The sequence below is a fragment of the Megalobrama amblycephala genome, linkage group LG6, assembly GCF_018812025.1.
Source record: "Megalobrama amblycephala isolate DHTTF-2021 linkage group LG6, ASM1881202v1, whole genome shotgun sequence".
In the NCBI taxonomy this organism is placed as follows: Eukaryota; Metazoa; Chordata; class Actinopteri; order Cypriniformes; family Xenocyprididae; genus Megalobrama; species Megalobrama amblycephala.
Window position 1 is genome coordinate 44,193,422 of NC_063049.1, and position 21,009 is coordinate 44,214,430.

The window sequence follows — 21,009 nt, forward strand, 5'->3', positions numbered from 1 at the left end:
CCAAGTGTCTTGATTCATTTTACATTTTAAAGTGTACTTCACCACAGGCAAAATGGGCTTTCAGTAAAGCTTAGCTGCCTGTGCAAGGTGAACATTTTCTTTTAAATAAAAAAGGCTGCTGTTTTCCCTTTTGTCTAGGTAGTAAAACGCCACGCCCACCACAGTCTGTTATGGATACGCTTGGTAAAATACCACCTGGTTTAGTAGGAAATACTTCTTAGCAAACTTTTAGTTGTAATGGTGTCGACTTGTATTGTTCCCGGCTTCAAGAATTCAAAGAGTAAATGTTTAGCGGGAGCGAGTTACTTTTGGTTTCCAGAAGGATCCAGCGTGAAAGAATCAATGAATCGTGAATATGGCGACGTCGCGACAGACAATCTGAAGAACCTCCATGTTTGTAGTAAACATTTCAAACTGCCTGACAACGAACACTGACTGTTCTGTCAGCAAAATGTCATCACGTACAGGTAAGAAAGCTGTTGCCATAGTTTTCCTTTTTTTTTTTTACCATAATGCTGTTTAAAAGGTAGACAAATTATGATACAAAAAACGGTGCTGTTGATCCGTCTGCCCGTGGCAGGAATACAAGAATGCGGAAGTATAATCTTTTCACGAATTTTGTGACATAAATGTGAATTTCTCGGTCGCACAGAGAATGAGAAAACATTAATTTACATATACTTCCGAGAGTAAAAATACAAAACAGGTTTAAGACCTTATGTAGCCCCGCCCCTTTTCAGCGCTGCGCTCGTTGTCTTTTGACTTCCGGCTTGTATTTCCACAGCGATCTTGTATTTATGAATGAACTGCTCATTTTAAAATCTTCCCGGTCTACTGACATTTGTTAAGACATCTGCTTTAAACATAACAATGCTCGTGATAACTTTCATTGACTCTACAACAGGTAAATCCACTTCACCAGCTAATTATTCTTATTCTTATTTCCGCAAAACCGGAAGTTCAAAGACAATATTCTAAAGATGGCGGCGCGCTTGTTTCTCTGGAAATACAAATGAAATTACGAAAAACATTAATTCAAAATCTGCTGCTCAGTTAAACTAACAGGAGTATCATCCAAATAATGTTATACTTCAATAATGTTATATATCTGGTTTTATATTTAATATTTACCTCCCTTGAGATTTTAAAGGAAACCTATTATACCTTTTCACAAGATGTAATATAAGTCTCTGGTGTCTCCAGAATGTGTCTGTGAAGTTTCAGCTCAAAATACCCCACAGATCATTTATTATAGCTTGTCAAATTTGCCCCTATTTGGGTGTGAGCAAAAACACGCCGTTTTTGTGTGTGTCCCTTTAAATGCAAATGAGCTGCTGCTCCAGAAGAGGGCGGAGCTTTAACAGCTCAACAACAACAAAGCTGGAGAATCTCACGCAGCCAAAATGAGGATTGTCAGTAACGGTGTTCAGCCTTACAAACCGGAGTCGTCACTGATGGAGAGACTCAGGAAGAAGTTACAACTTTTAGAATGAAACTGGACGTTTCTGAATGGTTAGTGGATAAATTTATATAGTTGCTGTGGAGTTGATTCAACTCATCCTCTAGCATGTGCTGTCATGTTCATCTTTTGTGCAAATCCAGGTTGAATTGACCCTCGGCTTCCGGCAAGATGGCGGAGTGAATAGCCGCAACGTTACGAGCTCTCGGCATCAAACCGGTTTTAAAGCACATATTGACCGCCAGCCTCTGCAAATGCAGCTGAAATAAATTACAAGAAAAGATTAACACAAACTCTCAGTGAAAGACCAAACGAACACAACTATAATGCCTAGAAAGTCCGGACAGAAGCGTCCTAACGACTCCATGTCCAACGAGGAGGGGGCTAGCTGCTTAGCTAGCGACCATGAGTATACCAACGACGGAATGGATTGCAACCAGCAAACAAGCCTCGAAGAAGTATTCCCGCCCTTGCCCATAACGCCAAGTAAGCCTCCGCTTCATAAGAAACCAACTTTTACTAAAGAAGCCGGGTTCGGCTCAGACGATGCAGTGCGCTCCTTGGCTGATCTTATTAACAACAGGAGCGACACCCTCGAAAAAATGGTGGAATCTGTACGCGGCGACATTAAAGTCTTAAATGCAAAGGTGGTTTACATCGAGAAGAGGGTGCAAAGGAACGAGGATTCTGCTTTGAAAACCATGAACCGGGTTAGTGAGCTGGAGCGATACAGCCGCCGGTGAAACCTGCGGCTCCAAGGGCTGACAGAGGACAGGGAGGAGGATGTGCGGGATCGAGTAACCAGTGTCTGTTAGGCGATTCTACCGGAGGAAAAGGAAAGCCTCCCTGCTGTTATAGACGTCGCGCATCGGTCGGGAAAACTTCGGCAATATCAGACGAAACCTAGAGGTGTTGTCATGAGATTTATCTCTCGAAGATACAGGGATGCAGTTTGGAAAGCAGCAAAAAACAACTCTTATCTCCAAAACAACGGTCTTCGCTTCTCAGAGGACTTAACCCAAGAGGACAGAGAGAACAGACAAAAACTGTGGCCGCACATAAAGAAAGCTCGGGATGAAGGAAAAACGGCCTATTTCGTGGGAGGAAAAGGATTTGTGAATGGTTCGGAAATTCATCTGTAATCTGTCAAGCTTAGTTCAGAAGGTTTGTCTAAGAAGTGCCTCGTGTTCAGGTCATTCTAGGATAATTACTCTGAATGGTTGTATCTCAGGGTAAAATTTTGTGTTACTTAGATAGCAGGTGAAGTTCCTGCTGGTTCAAAAAAAAAAAAAAAGGGGTAACGTTATAATTTTTATACGTCTCTTACTTATACGGTTATATGATATTGAACATTATTTTTTTTTTACGTGAGTGATGTTAAGGTTATGTTATGGTGCTGAGTTATAATCCTTAATATGGTGCCGATCTCGACAGCCTACTGTTACTTATCAACACTAGTAGTAGGCTATTTAACCAAGGCTTTTCTAAGGTTAAGTTCTTTATCTTTCATAGTTTTTATTTTTGTCTTTATTAATGTTGTCATTTATCTCACTAAATGCCAGGGGTCTTCGCAATAGTGTTAAGAGAAAAGCATTATTTTTGTTCACAAAACAATTCAAGTCAGACTTTGTTTATTTTCAAGAATCTCACTCTAATGAGGACGATTCTAACTTTTGGAGGTCTCAATGGGGAAATACTATATGGCTCTCCCACGGAACAGAGCGGTCAGCTGGGGTAGCCTCTTTAAATAACAGGTTTAATGGAAATGTCTTGACCACACAATGTGATCTAGACGGTCACTTTATTTGCCAAGTTATTGAACACAATGACTCAACCTACTTAGTTTCTAATATCTATGGGTACAATACCAAGAAAGAAAATGTGAACCTTTTGTTGTCAATTGAAAATATTTTTACAGGTTGGTTGGTTAGATTCCCAAATGCGCTTATATTGTTAGGAGGTGATTTTAACATTATTCTAGACGGTTCTATAGATAAAAGTCTACCCTCTCAGCGTAACAATTCAGACTCATACTTGACTGACTTTATAAGAAGATTTAAATTGATAGATATATGGAGAGAGAAGAATCCTAATAGCAGATTGTATACCTGGAGTAATAAATCAGGCTCTAGGCAATCACGACTGGACTATTGGCTTATATCTGACAGTTTAAACAAGGATTATGTTGATGTTAGCATCTGCCCTACTCCCTTAACTGATCATAAAGCTATTTGCATATCTCTTAATATCTCAGCTGGTTCTACACTTACCACACACTCAAGTTATTGGAAGCTTAACTGTTCTGCACTGCAAAATGGGATAGTCCAATATAAGATTAAGGACATGATTTCACTTTATTGGTCTAAAGCAAACAAAGAAAACTGTTTCGGGCTCAACTGGGACCTGCTCAAATATGAGATAGGAAAATATTTAAGAAAGTTTGGTGCTGAAACAGTCAAAGCCAGGAAAGCGGAGGAGTTAAAGATTGTCTCTAATATAACAAATTTATCCTGCAGAGAATTTGACTCCCTAACAAAGGAGGAAAAAGAAGGGTTATCTTACTCACAAATCAAACTTGATGAAATGTATCGGCAAAAAGCAAAGGGTGCCTTTATCAGGTCTCGCTCTAAGTGGTTAGAAGAAGGTGAACAAAACTCTCGTTATTTCTTTAGTTTAGAGAAATATCGTTCCACCAACAACAGTATCAGTAAGTTAAATGTTAATGGAGCTATCACTGAAGATCATCGTAAAATATCTGAGTTTTGTTCAAAATTCTATAAAGACTTGTATAGCTCTCAATATAGCCCAACTGTGTCTGATAATTTTTTAACTCCCTTTCAGTGAAGATAATAAGCGAAGTGGATAGAGAGCACTGTGACATGCCTATATCACTTGAAGAAGTACAGCAAGCTGTAAACCAACTAAAAAATAACAAATCGCCAGGGTGTGACGGGCTATCCTCCGAATTTTATAAATCCTTTATAGCTGAACTGTCCCCTTTTTTATTGAAAGTCTTCTTAGAATCCATTGAAAACGAATGCCTCCCCACCTCTCTGACCCAAGGAATAACAGTCCTAATTCCTAAACCAAACAAGGACAAATTATTTTTAGATAATTGGCGCCCAATTTGTTTACTTAACAATGATTATAAAATCTTAGCTCTCTTATTGGCTAGAAGATTACGGTCTGTTCTGGACTCCATCATAGACGAAACACAATCAGGCTTCATGAACAAAAGGCATATAGGAAATAACATTAGGCTCATCTTAGATATTTTAGATTACCCAGAAATGGTAGAGGAAGGTGGGCTCATTCTGTTTGTAGATTTCTACAAAGCATTTGACACCGTTGAGCATCCGTTCATTTTACAGTCCCTTAAAAAATTCGGTTTTGGTGACTTTTTTTCCTCAGCTATTAAAAGTCTTTATAACAATAGTAATAGCTCAATTAGACTACCAGGTGGCATGTCTCCCAGGTTCAATGTCTCTAGAGGCATCCGACAAGGGTGCCCGGCTTCGCCTTACCTCTTCCTATTGGTAGCCCAGCTTTTGTCTGATCATATTAAATCAAGTGAGATAAACGGCATCAATATTTGTGGTAGAGAGCTTATTATATCTCAACTGGCGGACGATACCACTCTCTTTCTTAGAGATGAAAATCAAGTCTCTGGTGCAATAAATACCATAGAAAAATTTTCCATGGCCTCTGGCTTAAGGCTGAATATCAATAAGTGTGAAATCATGTCTATTAAGGACTGCTTGAAATCTTCCATTTGTAATATCCCAGTCAAGAGTGAACTTGTTCACTTAGGTATCACAATTACCAAGGACCAACAAAAAAGGACTTTATTGAACTTCAACCCTATTATTCAAAGAACCAGAAAAAAGCTGAACCAGTGGCTGTTGCGGGATCTCTCCCTCAGAGGCAGAACCCTACTGTCTAAGACAGAAGGTTTATCACGGTTAACATATCCAGCTCTATCTCTGTATGTGGACAAAAAACATATTGCTGAGATTGACAAACTACTTTTTAATTTCTTATGGAAAAATAGAACTCATCATGTGAAGAAGTCTGTTCTAACAAATGACTATGAAAAGGGTGGATTAAACTTTATCGATTTCTGTACTCTTAATAATACTTTTAAAGTAAATTGGTTGAAACATTTCTTTAAAAATCCTAATTCTATTTGGAATGTCATACCGTGTCATATTCTGTCAAAACTGGGTGGGTTGAGCTATTTCTTAACCTGTAATTATAATATTGATAAAGTCCCGATAAAAATGGCATCCTTTCACCGCCAGGCCTTCCTTTCATGGTCTCTTATTTTCAAACACAACTTTTCACCCAACAAATATTACATATGGAACAACAAAGACATACTGTTTAAACACAAATCTTTATTTATTGATTACTGGTTTAATAATAACATTATTTTTGTTGACCAATTATTTAACAGGGATGGTTGTCTTTACTCTTATAATGAGTTTCTAGAAGAATACAAAATTCCTGTGTCTCCTGGAGATTATGCTAAAGTCTTTGGAGCAATTTCCTCTGGTGTCTGCATGTTATATAGAGCTCAACCAAGATTGGACACACAACAACTAACTTTGTTATCGCTGACTGACACTTCAGTTGGTAAGATTTGTTTTTCTTGTAACAATGGTAAGAACAATAAACTAATTAGATCCCTGTTCAAAAAAGATATTATCACAGTCCCATATGTGGTTCCATACTGGAATAAATTTGTGCAAAACATTGACTGGAAGAAGGTCTGGCTCTTACCCAACCGATATTTGCTGACCAACAAAATTAGAGAAATATCATTTAAAATAATTCATAAGTTTTACCCGTCTAATGATCATATTGTAAATTTTTTTTAAAAAGACATTGATGTAATGTGCACTTTCTGCTCTATGAGTATTGAAACAGTTACCCACTTGTTTTGGCACTGCCCTTTTGTCCAGAGTTTCTGGTCTGACATTTGTAATTTTATTGCAGAAAAAATTGAGAAAGATTTCAAGTTGTTTTGGAAGGATGTTCTTTTTGGCCTTTATGACCTCAACAGAACTAAGACTAGGCCTAATGAAACTTTCATTATTAATCTCATTATTCTCTTGGCAAAATTTTACATTCATAAATGTAAGTTTGCGTATTCCAAAACATCTTTTATTGCTTTTAACATTGAGGTCAAGCAATATATCAACACGATTAAGTATTCTCTTAATCAAAAGGCAACAAAAACTGTGAAGGTGTGTAAACAATTTGATATATTTTTGTAAGTCTGTACTTCCCCTGGCAAAATATGATGATGTGAGTCTTTTCTTTATTTTTTGTTTATGTTAAAAAACTTGCAATGTTGGAAACTGCACAATATGTTATTTTTATAAAGGAGATGAACGCTCATGTAAACTGTGCAATTGTTGAATAAAAAAAAAAAAAAAAAAAAAAAGGTTGAATTGACCCTCGTTTGTGAACATTAGAACTGGTACACCGTTGTCGCTTGCAAGAACAAAATGACGGCACCGTGGGTGGAAACGTGCAGATTAAGGGGGGCAGTAATATTGTAATCCCCTTCCCAGTATGGGAGTGAAATCTGAGCAGCTTGTTTTTTCACATGCTTGCAGAGAAAGGCTTACCAAAACAAAGTTACTGGGTTGTCCTTTTTCATGTTTTTTTGGGTTGGTAGATGCATCGATTATAGTACTTAAAAACAGAAAAGTCAGATTTTCACAATATATGTCCCCTTTAAATTTCAATAATTTATCAACACATTCACATGTTAACAGTTCTCTGATGCAACATGCAGGTAAACAAATACAATATTTTAAATATTTAATATTCATTTTTTATTAAGTGTTTTATTTTGATTTTTACTAATTAATTTGACATTTTTATGATTTAATAAAACATTACAGCATCCTACAGAACTTTTCTTAAACTATATTTGCTAAAATGAGTATCTTTATTTTATAAAAATGTAAAAGTCTTTATATTATAAAGACTTTATTATCTTGTTTGCTAGATTCATGTTGATGTATCTCTGTTCAATCCACAGAGTTTATATTAAATACATTATAAAAAAGACAAGGTGAATGACATTAAGTATGGTAAAAAGATTATGAAATTGCTTATAAATATTAATATTAATACAGTTCATTAGTGTTAATTAGTCATTTTTTGGTTGTCAAGAAATGCAGCAACTATCTATCTGCATTTTACAAATCTTCAAACACACTTATCAGGTTCATAATGAGTTAAAATTTTATTAACTTATTGTTACTATTATATTGAAAATTATTATATTGACTGCAAAGTGGCACAATGTTCTAGAGAGCTGCTTAATATTAGTTTACAGAGTAAAAAAATGAATATTTTCACTGCAAAAATGATGGTCAGTAAATGTATCTTGATTTAAGAAATGTTTAGATATTTGTACTGGAAAATAAGACAGAAACACTGAGGAAGAACATCATTTTTTTGCAGTGTTATTCTAAATGTTTTGGTTTACATGTTAGAAACGGACATCAGTCTTCATGGAGGTGTTTATCTTTTCGAGTTCTGGTTGATCCTGTTGTTTTGTTGGATCTCCATCTGCTGAAACGTCAACGAATAAGCAGCTTCTTGCTTTCCGAGTAATAAATGTTGGGGTCTGAATTAAAAGCACTTCTCTGTGTCCATTCAATCTGGACGTGTATAATCTGTATAATCTGATTACGTCTCTCTGTAAAGCCCTGCGCTCAGTATTTCACACACAGAACGGAGCAAACGCTGCTGAACATGGCCACTACAGATGAGGAGCTGTACCCGAGAAAGATCCTGGAGTACATGGAGGGATTCCTGGTTTCAAAGGTTAGGGCTGATGTTAACATTTACATTCATGCATTAAGCAGACGCTTCTGTCCAAAGTGACTTTTATTGTCTTAGTGAGTTTGTACAACAGTACTAAAAAGTTTGGAATAATGAAGATTTTTTTAATGTTTTTGAAAGATGTCTCTGCTGCTCACCAAGGCTGCATTTATTTGATCAAAAATACAGTAAAAATTGTGAAATATTTTTACAGTTTAAAACAACTGTTTTCTATGTGAATATATAGTAAAGTGTAATTTATTCCTGTGATCAAAGCTGAATTTTCAGCATCATTTCTCCAGTCTTCAGTGTCACATGATCCTTCAGAAATCATTCTGATATGATGATTTGATGATTTGATGCTCAAGAAACATTCAACATTAAGATTATTTTTCTGACCCCATTGGCAGATATTTGTTCTTGTTTTAAGCATAAACTCAATAAACAAGACTTAATATCTTCAGTCATTTTGCTTCTCCAGTAAATGTATCTTGATGTAAGAATGTTTACATGTTTGTACTGGAAAACAAGATAAAAATACTGAGGAAGAACATGATTTTCGTTGTCAGACTCTGTTCACTGCGTGTGAGCTGGGAGTGTTTGAGCTGCTGAATGAGTCGTGGATGTCTGCGTCACAGCTGGCTCAGGCTCTGAACACCAGTGAGGACGGCACTGAACGCCTGCTGTCTGCATGTGTCGGCCTGGAGCTTCTGAACGCACACACAAACCCTGACGGAGCAGGTACCACAAACACGCCGTTCACTGATCAACACCGTATTATAGTAGCTGAATCTGCAGTTAAAGGTGCTTCGGACTGCTAGAAAGCTTGGGAAAAGAAACCTCTTCAAGCTGATCATCATGTGAAATCTGACAAATGTATTACATTTCTGATGTCCAAACTCAAAGCATTTCAACCATTCACTGCAAATGTTTTTCCTCTGTACATTTTTGTCTTGTTTTCCAGCACAAATATCTAAACATTCTTAAATCAAGATGCATTTACTGGAGAAGCAAAATGAGTCTTGTTTTATGAAAAAAATATCCAAAATTAAGTGATTTTCTGCTTAAAACAAGAACAAATATCTGCCAGTGGGGTCAGAAAAATAAACTTAATTCAAAGGGAAAACAAGATTATTTTTTTGACTCCATTGGCAGATTTTTTAAAAGTACAAATTAATACAAATGCCCAAGAAATTCATTTTATGATTGCAAAAATGTACTTGTATAAGTATATGTTATTATATAAATGCATATTATTATTATTATAACAGGTATATGCAATATCACAAAAGAAAGGCAGCTGTTTTCATGAATATGAGCACGATTTTTAATGTGATATTGTGACTTACACTTGAGAAACAAGTTTTTGATATTTCAGCAACAAAAATAGAAAATTTAATAGCAGAACTGTTGTGTTTCATTACTAAATGAATCATCTGCTTTGAATGAATCAGTTGAGTAAATGATTCAATGACTCACGCATTAAGTGATTTGCCACCAGCTACTGGTGGTTTTAGTTTCATATTTAAAATAGTTTTTTTTTTTTTTTTTTTGTATTTCTATATACAGTTCTTGATTTAAGAATGTATATAGAAATACAGTACAGTCCAAAACTTTGGAACCACTAAGATTTTTAATGTTTTTAAAAGAAGTTTCGTCTGCTCACCAAGGCTACATTTATTTAATTAAAAATACAGTAAAAACAGTAATATTGTGAAATATTATTACAATTTAAAATAACTGTTTTCTATTTGAATATATTTCACAAAGTAATTTATTCCTGTGATGCAAAGCTGAATTTTCAGCATCATTACTCCAGTCTTCAGTGTCACATGATCCTTCAGAAATCATTCTAATATGCTGATCTGCTGCTCAAGAAACATTTAATGTGTACAATTGTACAAAATATTTGTGTACAATATTTTTTTTCAGGATTATTTGATGAATAGAAAGTTCAAAAGAACAGTTTTTATCTCAAATCTAATCTTTTGTAACATTATAAATGTCTTTACTGCCACTTTTGATTGATTTAATGCATCCTTGCTGAATAAAAATATTCATTTCTTTAATTTCTTTTCAAAAAAATAAAAATAAAAATTCTTACTGACCCCAAACTTTTGAACGGTAGTGTATAATGCTACAGAAGCTTTGTATTTCAGATAAATGCTGTTCTTTTGAACTTTCTATTCATCAAGGAATCCTGGAAAAAAAAGTACACAACTGTTTTCAACATTGAAAATAATCATAAATGTTTCTTGAGCAGCAAATCAGCATATTAGAATGATTTCTGAAGGATCATGTGACACTGAAGACTGGAGTAACGATGCTGAAAATTCAGCTTTGCATCACAGGAATAAATGACTTTGTCAAATATATTTAAATAGTACACAGTTATTTTAAATTGTAATAATATTTCACAATATTACTGTTTTTTACTGTATTTTTAATTAAATAAATGTAGCCTTGGTGAGCAGATGAAACTTCTTTTAAAAACATTAAAAATCTTAGTGGTTCCAAACTTTTGGACTGTACTGTACATTAAAGAACTTAAAGAACTGAGGAAGAACATAATTTTTTGCAGTGTAAAAAAAATGGTAGTTAGTTCTTGATGCCTAATGCATGAAGTAATGTTAAAAAGCTCAACCTCATTGTACAGTGACACTCATTTATTTTACTTAAAAATCCTTTTAGAAGACAGAAAATCATTCAGTAACTTACTGTCAGCTTGATTCTGTTATGAATTAAATGTAATCAGTTACATTTACAGTAAAGTACAAGTACAACACATAAATCTGCACCTCAGTGCTTTGATATTTTACAGCTGAATATAAACGCACTGTGAGTAATTGTGTTTTTTTCACATCTTTACTAGTTCTCTACAGTAACACAGAAATGTCCAGCGTGTTTCTGACCAAGTCCAGCCCGAAGTCTCTGTATCACTCGATTGAGTACAGCTCCAGAACCATCTACCTGTGCTGGCATTACCTGACCGACGCCGTCCGGTGAGAAACTCATTTAGCGCTGTACTGTATCCTATCTGCAGCACATTTTTAAGGCCTCTAAATTATCATAACTAAACATATCAGAACATAACCTGTTGCACACACTCTAGATAATGGTGAAAGTGTCTGTATAAAGGTGGTTGATAGGAGAAATTGATGTCATCAGCTGAAAAGGAAATTCTTCATTTTGATGAATGATTATGAATGCAGAATAACATTACTGATGAATCGTTCACAATAAGAGCAGGAACATGAATTAGAGACTCAGCAGAGTCAGTGTTGATGTCACTTTGAGGTGAGAGAAACTGCATCTGTGTACAAACTCCTGGATCCATTTGACAACCTTCTTCTTCTTTGTCGTGACGTTTCCACCTCAGAGACGGGAAGAACCAGTATGAGAAGGCTTTTGGGGTCAACTCCAAAGACCTGTTTGAAGCCCTTTACAGGTGAGAGCAGTGTGTGTGTGTGTGTATGTGTGCGTGTGTGTGGAGGCTTCAATGTCATTCCCTCACTGACAGTGGTAAATTATTCCATACTTTAGGGCCAGCAACTGCAAAGGCCCTATCTCTCCTATGCTTCAGCCTTGCTCTAGGTTCAGCCAGGAGCATGTAGTCCGTGACCTAAGGGACCTCGATGGGACATATGGTTGTATATGGTCAGAAAGGTAGATCAGGGCTAGACCATTTATGAATTTATAAACAAACACTAAAGCTTCAAAATCAATCCTAAAATGCATTGAAAGCCAGTGAAGGGAGGCCAGTGTAGGAGAAATCTGATCATGCTTGCGTATTCCTTTTAATAGTCTAGCTGCGGCATTCTGCACCAACTGCAGGCTTGAGAAAGATGCCTGGCTGATACCAGCATAGAGGAAATTACAGTAGTCCAATCGAGAAGAGATGAAGATGTGTATAACACTTTCAAAGTCTTTAAATTATAAAAAAAAAAAGGTTTGACTATGGATAAAAGCCTTAACTGATAAAAACTGGCTTTAACCACAGAATTTAGTTTAAAATCACTGTCCATGATTACTCACAGATTTTTAACAGAGGATTTAATGTAGGGAAGCAAGGAACCCAATTCTGTGTTGAGGGCCACAAGGGTACTATTTGGGCCAAATATCACAATTTCAGTTTTACTCTCATTAAAATGTAAAAAAAATCATGGCCATCCAAGCTTTAATTCCCTTGAGGCAGTCCAATCATTTTAAAGAGCTGGTATATTTTTGTTTCAATGGCAGATAAAGTTGTGTGTTGTCTGCATAACAATGAAATTAAATGCCATACTTTCTTAGAATTGATCCTAATTGGGAGTATGTACAAGCCAAAACGGCATCGGAACCTAGAATAGACCCCTAAGGGACTCCACAAGGAAGGGGTGACAATGGGGACACAAAGTCAAGTCAAGTCATCTTCATTTATATAGTACTTTTCACAATACACATTGTTTCAAAGCAGCTTCACAGTGACAATAGGAAAATTATTATCGAGCTAAAGTTGGTTTTTTAATGGAATGTAAAAAACTGTTAATTATTACTTTAGGGGCCGCTTAAATGACACCTTTCCTACTGAAAAACCAAATACCTTTAATGCATTCTCACTGTTCATTTATGTGTTTAGTCTATAGGTTTGCGTGTTTGATCCATGCAAACTGGAATAATTTGATAACGTTTTATCTATACATAGGGAAAGGAAAGGGAAGGAGGCCTTCACAGGGGATAGTTTAGTTGACACTTCAGGGCTGCGTTATCGTCATGTCTAGATGCAGGTTCTTCATCTCATCTGGATACGGCCTGGATCTGGCAGGCTGCGGCAAACCTCGGGATTAACAGAGAGAGACTAATATTAATGTAGACGCCATTCGAGTACATCAGGTGTTATGGGAAGTGTTCCCTGTTCTGGCTGACCTAATCTGTGGAGCCTAACAATTTACATGAATTGAATTATTGAAGTAGATAATGGTTTATGTGTACACAAGTTTAAACAGATGCCTTTATTCTAGGTATTATCAACTTTCCTGAATTCCAAATGAGCCTACTAAGGGTGTCGAAATGAGCCGAACAATCAAATCAAGTGAGAAAACGACCTCAAAGGTCTTAAGTGGATGTGACTGTTCTTCAGCTGATGTGTGTGTTTCAGGTCTGATGAGGAGATGGTGAAGTTCATGCAGCTGATGAACTCTATCTGGAACATCTGCGGCCGTGATGTCGTCACCGCTTTCAATCTGTCACCGTTCAAATGCATCTGTGATCTCGGAGGTAAGACGCTTCTTACATGAGCCCGCTGCACTGATGATCTGGAGACGGTGCACAAAAAAATCACGTAATCATCGGCACACCATCTACTATGTTTAAATGAAATAGACATTTATGTTGCTTGCAAAATAATCCGTTCTTTCGGAAAAAACAAATCACTTGGAAAGATTGTTAATGGAGAAAGCTTTCTGCCAGCAGGAGTTAACTAGTCATGCAAACCAGACACACTGACCCCAAGTTTTATACATGCAAACCTTTTAGTAAACTAGAGACCTAAGAGATGACACTGTAACTCAGGGATCTGTATCACAGGCTCTTGCAGACAGTTTTGAGGATAAAAATAGCAAAGAATCCACAAGATGGAGCTGTGGAGTTGCTAGCAGTACGTCTTGCACTGAGCCACCTAAAAAGTCTCTATAGGGCAAACACATATTGGTCCATACTGACAGCACTGTGACTGTTGCGTACATCAACCGGCAAGGTGGTCTATGCTCCTGTCACATGTTGCAACTCACCCGCCATCTCCTCCTCTGGAGTCGGAAGCATCTGAGGACACTTTGTGCAATTCACATCCCCGGTGTGCTCAACCATGTGGCTGACAAGCTCTCACGAGCTGCACTTCCCGGGAGAATGGAGACTCCATCCCCAGGTAATCCAGCTGCTTTGGAGACATCTTCGGAGCTGCTCAAATAGACCTGTTTGCCTCTCCAGAAACCTTTCACTGCCAGTTGTTTTACTCCCTGACCGAGGGAACACTGCGCAAATATGCGTTCCTCCCAGTGAGCCTACTCACACAGACACTGTGCAAAGTCAGGGAAGGACGAGGAGCAGGTTCTTGCTAGTTGCACCCTATTGCCCCAACCGGACCTTGTTCACATAACTGACAGCCCCTCCCTGGTGGATTCCTCTGAGGAAAGATCTACTTTCTCAGAGATGGGGCATGCTATGGCACCTGTGTCCAGACATCTGGAAACTCCATGTCTGGTCCCTGGACGGTAGGTAGCAGACACCATCACTTTGGCACGAGCACCATCTATGAGACATAACCTGTTAACCTGTTCATTGAGTGGTGCTCTTTCACTGAGAAGATCCTCGAAAGTGCTCAGTCAGAGCCATGCTTTCCTTCCTGCAACATGGTTTGGAGAGCTGTCTCGCTTCACCCTCAAGGTATATGCTGCTCTCAATTTTTGAGAAATAACGACCCCATAGGAGGCAAGTCAGTAGGAAAGCACAACCTGTTCGTTAGGTTCCTTAGGGAGGCGAGAAGGTTAAATCCTCCTCAGCCTCCCTTCATACCCTCCTGGGATTTGGCTCTGGTGCTTAGAGCACTTCAGAATGTCCATTTGAGCCTTTGCAGTCAGTAGATCTAAAGATTCTGTTCTATGAAAACTTTGCTACTGGTTGCATTGGCCTCCATCAAGAGGGTAGGGGACCTGCAGGCATTTTCAGTTGTTTTCGGTTGAATCATGCCTAGAGTTCGGGCTGGCTGACTCCAGTGTAACCCTAGGGACCCTGGCCTGGCTCCCTTCAGGGACCAGGTGGTGAACGCTGAGGCAGACTCAGCCCTAGCTTTTGCTCTGTCCCATTCGTGTTCTGTGACTGTAAATTGACAGAACTCAAAACTTCAGGACCTCAGAGCAGCGCTTTGTCTGTTATGGAGGCCAGCAGAATGGAAAGGCTATCTTTAAGCAGAGGATGGCCCACTGGTTAGTGGAGCAGTCTACCAGAAGTGTTGCATCCTCCTGGGCGCTGGCACGTGACACCTCACTGACAGATATATGTAGAGCTGTGGGCTGGGTGACACCTAACACTTTTGCTAGATTCTATAGCGGAGTGTCTGGCACCAGGCCTTCACTTGCTGTATGTTTTGAAGGCCGGTGTTAGGCTGGGTGTACCATATGTAGTGACCCTGAGTAGGATCTCATATGTGTATTCTTCCATAGTGTAGCTCCTAATCGGAAGCCTGTGTTTTTCCCTTGGCAGAGTCCACTCTGCAATCTCTGTCAGGTATAGCCTCCTCCCTAACTGGGCAAGAGCCACCCCAGGGACTTCCATATACAGTACAGCCCTATGGGGTTAGTCTATATGTGTAAACTGCACTTAGATTCTCCCTATGGTAGGATGTGGCTTCCGCAGCATTCCTTTTCATATAGGAAAGTGGTATGCTTTCCAGTGTTATCCTAAGTCTCACTGAGTGGGTTAGGCAGGAACAGTAGTGATCAACCTTCCCTGTGCCCTGTCCCATCTTCTGGCCAAAGGCATGGAGGGATCAGGAGGCTTATGCAGGGCACTGGAAGGGGCAGTATCAGTGGCGCTTTGGTAGGGATTGCTGGGTGAAGATAATAAATATATGAACTATCCCTTCATAATGGCAGGATAAAAAGTTTGTCCTTAACTCTCTGGAGTCGGGTAAAGCGCATTTTGCAGGATTTTTTTCACATTGCAGCAAAACAGACTTAAAATACTCCGTCATTTTTTGTCATAGAAACATAAGTAATATATCAATTGAAACTATAGAATGTCTTCTTTTATTTGTGTACACTCAGAGTAAAAACAAAATGTTGTGCTTTTTGTAAAATAAAGAAAACTAACATTTGCGTGATCTCAAAAATGTCAATTTTTTATGTCAAAATTGACATAAACATGAGAATCCATCAATATTTCTCAAAATGTGCATGCTTTTAAGCTAAAAGCCTATATGAAATGCTATAGAGGTAACATAACTGTTCAGACACTTTGCATCACAGAAATACATATTTTAAAGTATATAATAGAATACCATTGTTTTAAATTGTAATAATATTTCACAGTATTGCTGTTTTTCTGTATGTTTGATATACACCATAATGAGCTTGAGACATGATCACAGAGGGTTTTTTCACAGCCTACCTGACCGAAAGGTCTCATTATTATGCAAGTCATTTCAGGTCATTATTATGCAATTCTTTTGTCTTCTCAGGTGAGAATCACCCATTATTCATGATGATTCACGCCTCCACACATACTGTGTTTCTTGACAAAAAGTGTCTTACAAAAACTAAATCAATATATTGTTTTTTTTACAAAGGAGTAGGGAGGATAACTTTTACATCATTCTGAAGCAAAAACTCTAGTCTACAACCTCCAATACCCAGAAGTCTTGTAAACACAGATTTAATATATATTTTTTGGCTTTATTTCAGTGACTTAAGTTTTTTGGTTTTTCAATAACCACGCATAAGCATTATTCCTTCAAAAACACAAACATGTACATACATGTTCCTCACATATTATGGTAGCCTAGTTTGTGCTGAATACAGTGTAATGACACTTTTTCCATTAATATGTTTATGAACCACTGAAAAAAGCACAAATGTTAGGGCATGTCAAAACTTCTCCAGGCCCCAAATCAGCCTCAGACTCCAGAGGGTTAAGAACAGTGAACCATCTTGTCCGGAGGGTCCAGATGGTTTTGGATGAAATAACTCAAGAATATAATGTGTGGCCTTGAACCTCACGTAACGTTTGTTCCTCGCTCTCTTCCCATCAGGCTGTAGCGGCGCGTTGGCCAAACAGTGTGTATCGGCCTACCCCGAATCAACCGTGACCATCTTTGACCTTCCGAAGGTTGTGAAAACATCCCGGCAGCACTTTGGGTCAGATCAAGACGAGCGGATCTCCTTCTGTGAAGGTACGTGTGTGTATGTGTGTGTGTGAGAAGCATTGGCTGCTCTCTGTGAGGTTAATGTCATGGGCACTTAAGCCATTCCATTAAGTGAATTTATGCTTAAAACAAGAACAAATATCTGAAAAATAAACTTATTTCAAAGGGAAAATAAGATAATTTTTCTGAGCCCATTGGCAGACAGTTGTTCTTGTTTTAAGCATAAACTCACATCAATTTTTCAGTAAACAAGACTTAATATCTTCATTCATTTTGCTTCTCCAGTAAATGTATCCTGATTTAGAAATGTTTAGATATTTGTGCTGGAAAATATGAGGACTGATTACTGCAAAATGTATGTTCATATGCAATTTTGAGGGACTTTATTTAATTAAATACATACACCTCTTTACCTATTTGATTGTCTTAGGTTACCCGACTCCTGCATTAGTTGGTAGTAGTATGCTCTTTAAACAATAAAGCTCTTTCTGATACATTTTTTTTGTTTGTCTCTGACAGGTGACTTCTTTAAGGATGCTCTCCCGCAGGCGGATCTCTACATTCTGGCTCCGGATTCTGCATGACTGGACTGACCAGCGGAGTGTGGAGCTGCTGGTCAAGATTTACCAGTCCTGTAGACCAGGTACACACACAGACTCACACACAGCCTCTTTAATCTCAGAATAACAGTAGAGAGAAGTGAAAATCAGTGAAAATCCCCTTCAGTATAGACCTGTATAGAAAACTGCCCTACATGAGCTCTGATTTTTAAAATGTCTCTTCTGCTCACCAAGGCAGCATTTTTTTGATCAAAAATATCTTCATGTGCAGGTGGAGGCGTGTTGCTGGTCGAATCTCTTCTTCATGAAGATAACAGCGGTCCACTGACAGCGCAGCTTTACTCGCTTAACATGCTGGTGCAGACTGAGGGACGCGAGCGCAAGGGTTCGGACTACAGACGCCTACTCACTGCTGCCGGATTCACCCATGTCCAGATACACACCACCGGCAAGATCTACGACGCCATTCTGGCCTGCAAATAAATCATGCTCTTCCTCAGTATTCCAGTACAAATATCTAAACATTCTTAAATCAAGATGCAGTTACTGGAGAAGAAAAATGACTGAAGATATTAAGTCTTGTGTACATCATCTGTTTTCAGACTGCTCAGCTGAAACATGCTTCTTTAACAGATCAGTGACATCATGCCTGTGTTCATATTTACCGTGTTTTACCTGTGTTCAGGTAAGAGGGCTTGGATTGAAGTTTTACTGTTTTGGTTTACTCTTATAGTGTCATATCATCAGCTACACTGTAAAAAATGAGTTTTCCAAGTTGTAAATAAAACGATTTACATGAAAAGTTTTTTGATTTGATTCAATGTGTCACTTGCTGTTGTATATAGCTTTGGTTATTTTTCTACTGATACCTCTCGAGCATTGTACATAAACATCACTTTACACCTTACATTACCGAGTATTGCCATAATTTTCGCGACAGCGAAGATTCGGTCCTCATTCATGGCCAGGTAGGCTTCCAGCGCTTGCCCAGACAGCAGTGGAACCAGATGATAACTCCGCTCTTCCTCTGAACACCTCTGGTTCTGGCAAGTTCTCAATGTCCTCCCCCTGCTGGAAGACTGGCAACCTCGGCTCCGTTTATGGTGTCATGCATCACGGCAAACATCCCACCACTAGACGTTGCAGCAGGAGAGATGGGTCCTCAAGGTGACATGGACTTTTGATGAACTGGTGGGGATTCTCCTCTCTCTCCGTAGACTCAGCAATGGCCCAGGCCACATCTGACTCAGCGATAGCTTTGGTCTGAGACTGAAGCCCCACCCTAGGTTTCCTGCCTCTCGGTGCAGTCTTGCGAGCAGCCATCCCACTTCTGACACCAAATGTGAGACAATGGTTCTTCACAGGCCCGCTGTCAGGCGAAACTGGGTTCGCAAAAAAAAAAAAAATAACATTGCAGTGATGTAGGGTGTAAAGTGATGTTTATTTACAGGCTCGAGAGGTGAAACAGTCCCAGTAGACAAATAACCAAAGCTATATACAAAAGTAACAAACAAAATAAATAAATATATACACAAACTTCCTCAATGATTACAAATTGCTCATGGCACCACAAGATGAGTGTCACCTGCCAGGTTAACTTTCAACCCACACTCATTGGACTCCATAGTCCAAGCAACGCCCCATTAGTTAAAAACACACATGGAGAGTAAACATTCGGTCTCATGGAGTAAAGAGGGAACACACTATAGACACTTGTCATTCTTCTGCTGGTATGCCATTCTTTCCTAGCAAGTAATGGGTTTATTGGGCTATATTAGCTTAAAAAGACCCTCCAAAATAGGCCACCCTGTTACACCTCTACCCTTTTATGCTGAAAGGCCCTGACACACCAAGCCGGCCGTTGACCAACATCCGTCTGTTGTTGAGTGTCGACCAGCCCAGTTTTGGCAGTGTGTTCAGATCTATCGGCACCATTTGGACCGCTTTGTTTTTTTTGTTTGTTTGTTTTGCACCAATTGAGCATGTTGAATAGAGAAATTGACTTGTTCAGTAAGCTGAAAAGCCAATCGGAGCAGTGGACAAGAGCAAAGTGAGGTTTTACATCATCTTATTAATAATATTTTCATAACAACATGAGCTAACTGGAATGATGAAAGTGAGCAACATGACTGATATTTAAAATGGTACGCAAGCGCTGCTTTCTTTACAGTTTAGTTAGTAATTGCCATTTTATAACAGCGATAAAAACTTGAGCTGTGGTGTATCGTATCATGAATACAGGCTGAATTTACACTACACTGCAAGTCTTAATGCACAGATCCGAACTTTTAACCATATCTGATTTTTTGGCCAGTGTGTTTACATTGACTTTAGATGCGACTGGTATCCGATATCTGTGTTTGCATTACTTCCTGCCCCTAAATGATTTTCATTGATAGTTTTTCATGTAGATCCTCAGGTTTTAAATGGTGCTATTAAAATGATTTATATATTTCATCAAGTGGCCAGGATTAGCCTACCTGTCAGAATGGATAAGTTAACAGCTGTCAGTGTCATGGATGTATTGCAGCGCAAATTCTGACTGAACGAATATAGACTGGAAAATAAAGGTAATTTGCATTTGATATTTTATCTATAGTTATCAGTTTTATAATTTTTTTAATGAATTCGAGGGAGCAAGGGAGAGCTCAAGAGAGAGAGAGTAGCTTCAGTGAAGCTTTTGGATTACACGAAAAACAACAACACGGTGGTCTCTTTTAAATTAACGGGGCAAAAGTTGAAATTCAGCTGCTGAATGTGTGTGTGTTCGCAATTTCTTTCTAGAAAAATAGATAACGTTAGACATAAAGTTCCCACCTGAAGCTGCAGATTTTTAGTGCAAGTGCATACAAGCACATCTGCTTCATAATACAACATTAAAGCTACCTTTTAGTGAGCAAATGTGCCGCCCTCGCCTTGTGATGGCTTGGAATTTTAAATGGGAATCGGATGTGTGTTTAGACATAGGTCGCATGTCCAGAGATCGGATGTGTATTGGATTTAAAACCACATTTGGAAGTGGCTCAGATTGGAATGCGGAAAAATCGGATCTCGTGTGGATTTTTGTGTTTACACGTGTGCAACTAATTCCGATCTGTGTCAGTGTAAACACAGCCACAGTTGAGTGTAACAACGCCCTTCAGCTGTGTTCCTGCAGGGGGCGCTCAACATAATAAATGTAATAAAACATGCAGAGACTCTTGAACCTCAGAGTGAGAAAACTTTATTGATAAAGACAAACAAATATA

The 21,009-nt window shown here is 38.3% G+C and overlaps 1 protein-coding gene across 1 annotated transcript; it reads left to right on the top strand.

The window, feature by feature from the left end:
- Nucleotides 1–7,983: 7,983 nt before the first annotated feature.
- asmt (acetylserotonin O-methyltransferase) lies at nt 7,984–18,543 on the top strand. The gene is given in 9 exon segments (XM_048192425.1): nt 7,984–8,308; nt 8,875–9,046; nt 11,178–11,307; nt 11,685–11,753; nt 13,443–13,561; nt 17,088–17,228; nt 17,721–17,770; nt 17,772–17,844; nt 18,033–18,543. Coding segments are annotated over 9 exon segments (1,038 nt in total). The 5' UTR covers nt 7,984–8,236; the 3' UTR covers nt 18,245–18,543.
- The last annotated feature ends 2,466 nt before the right edge of the window (nt 18,544–21,009 follow it).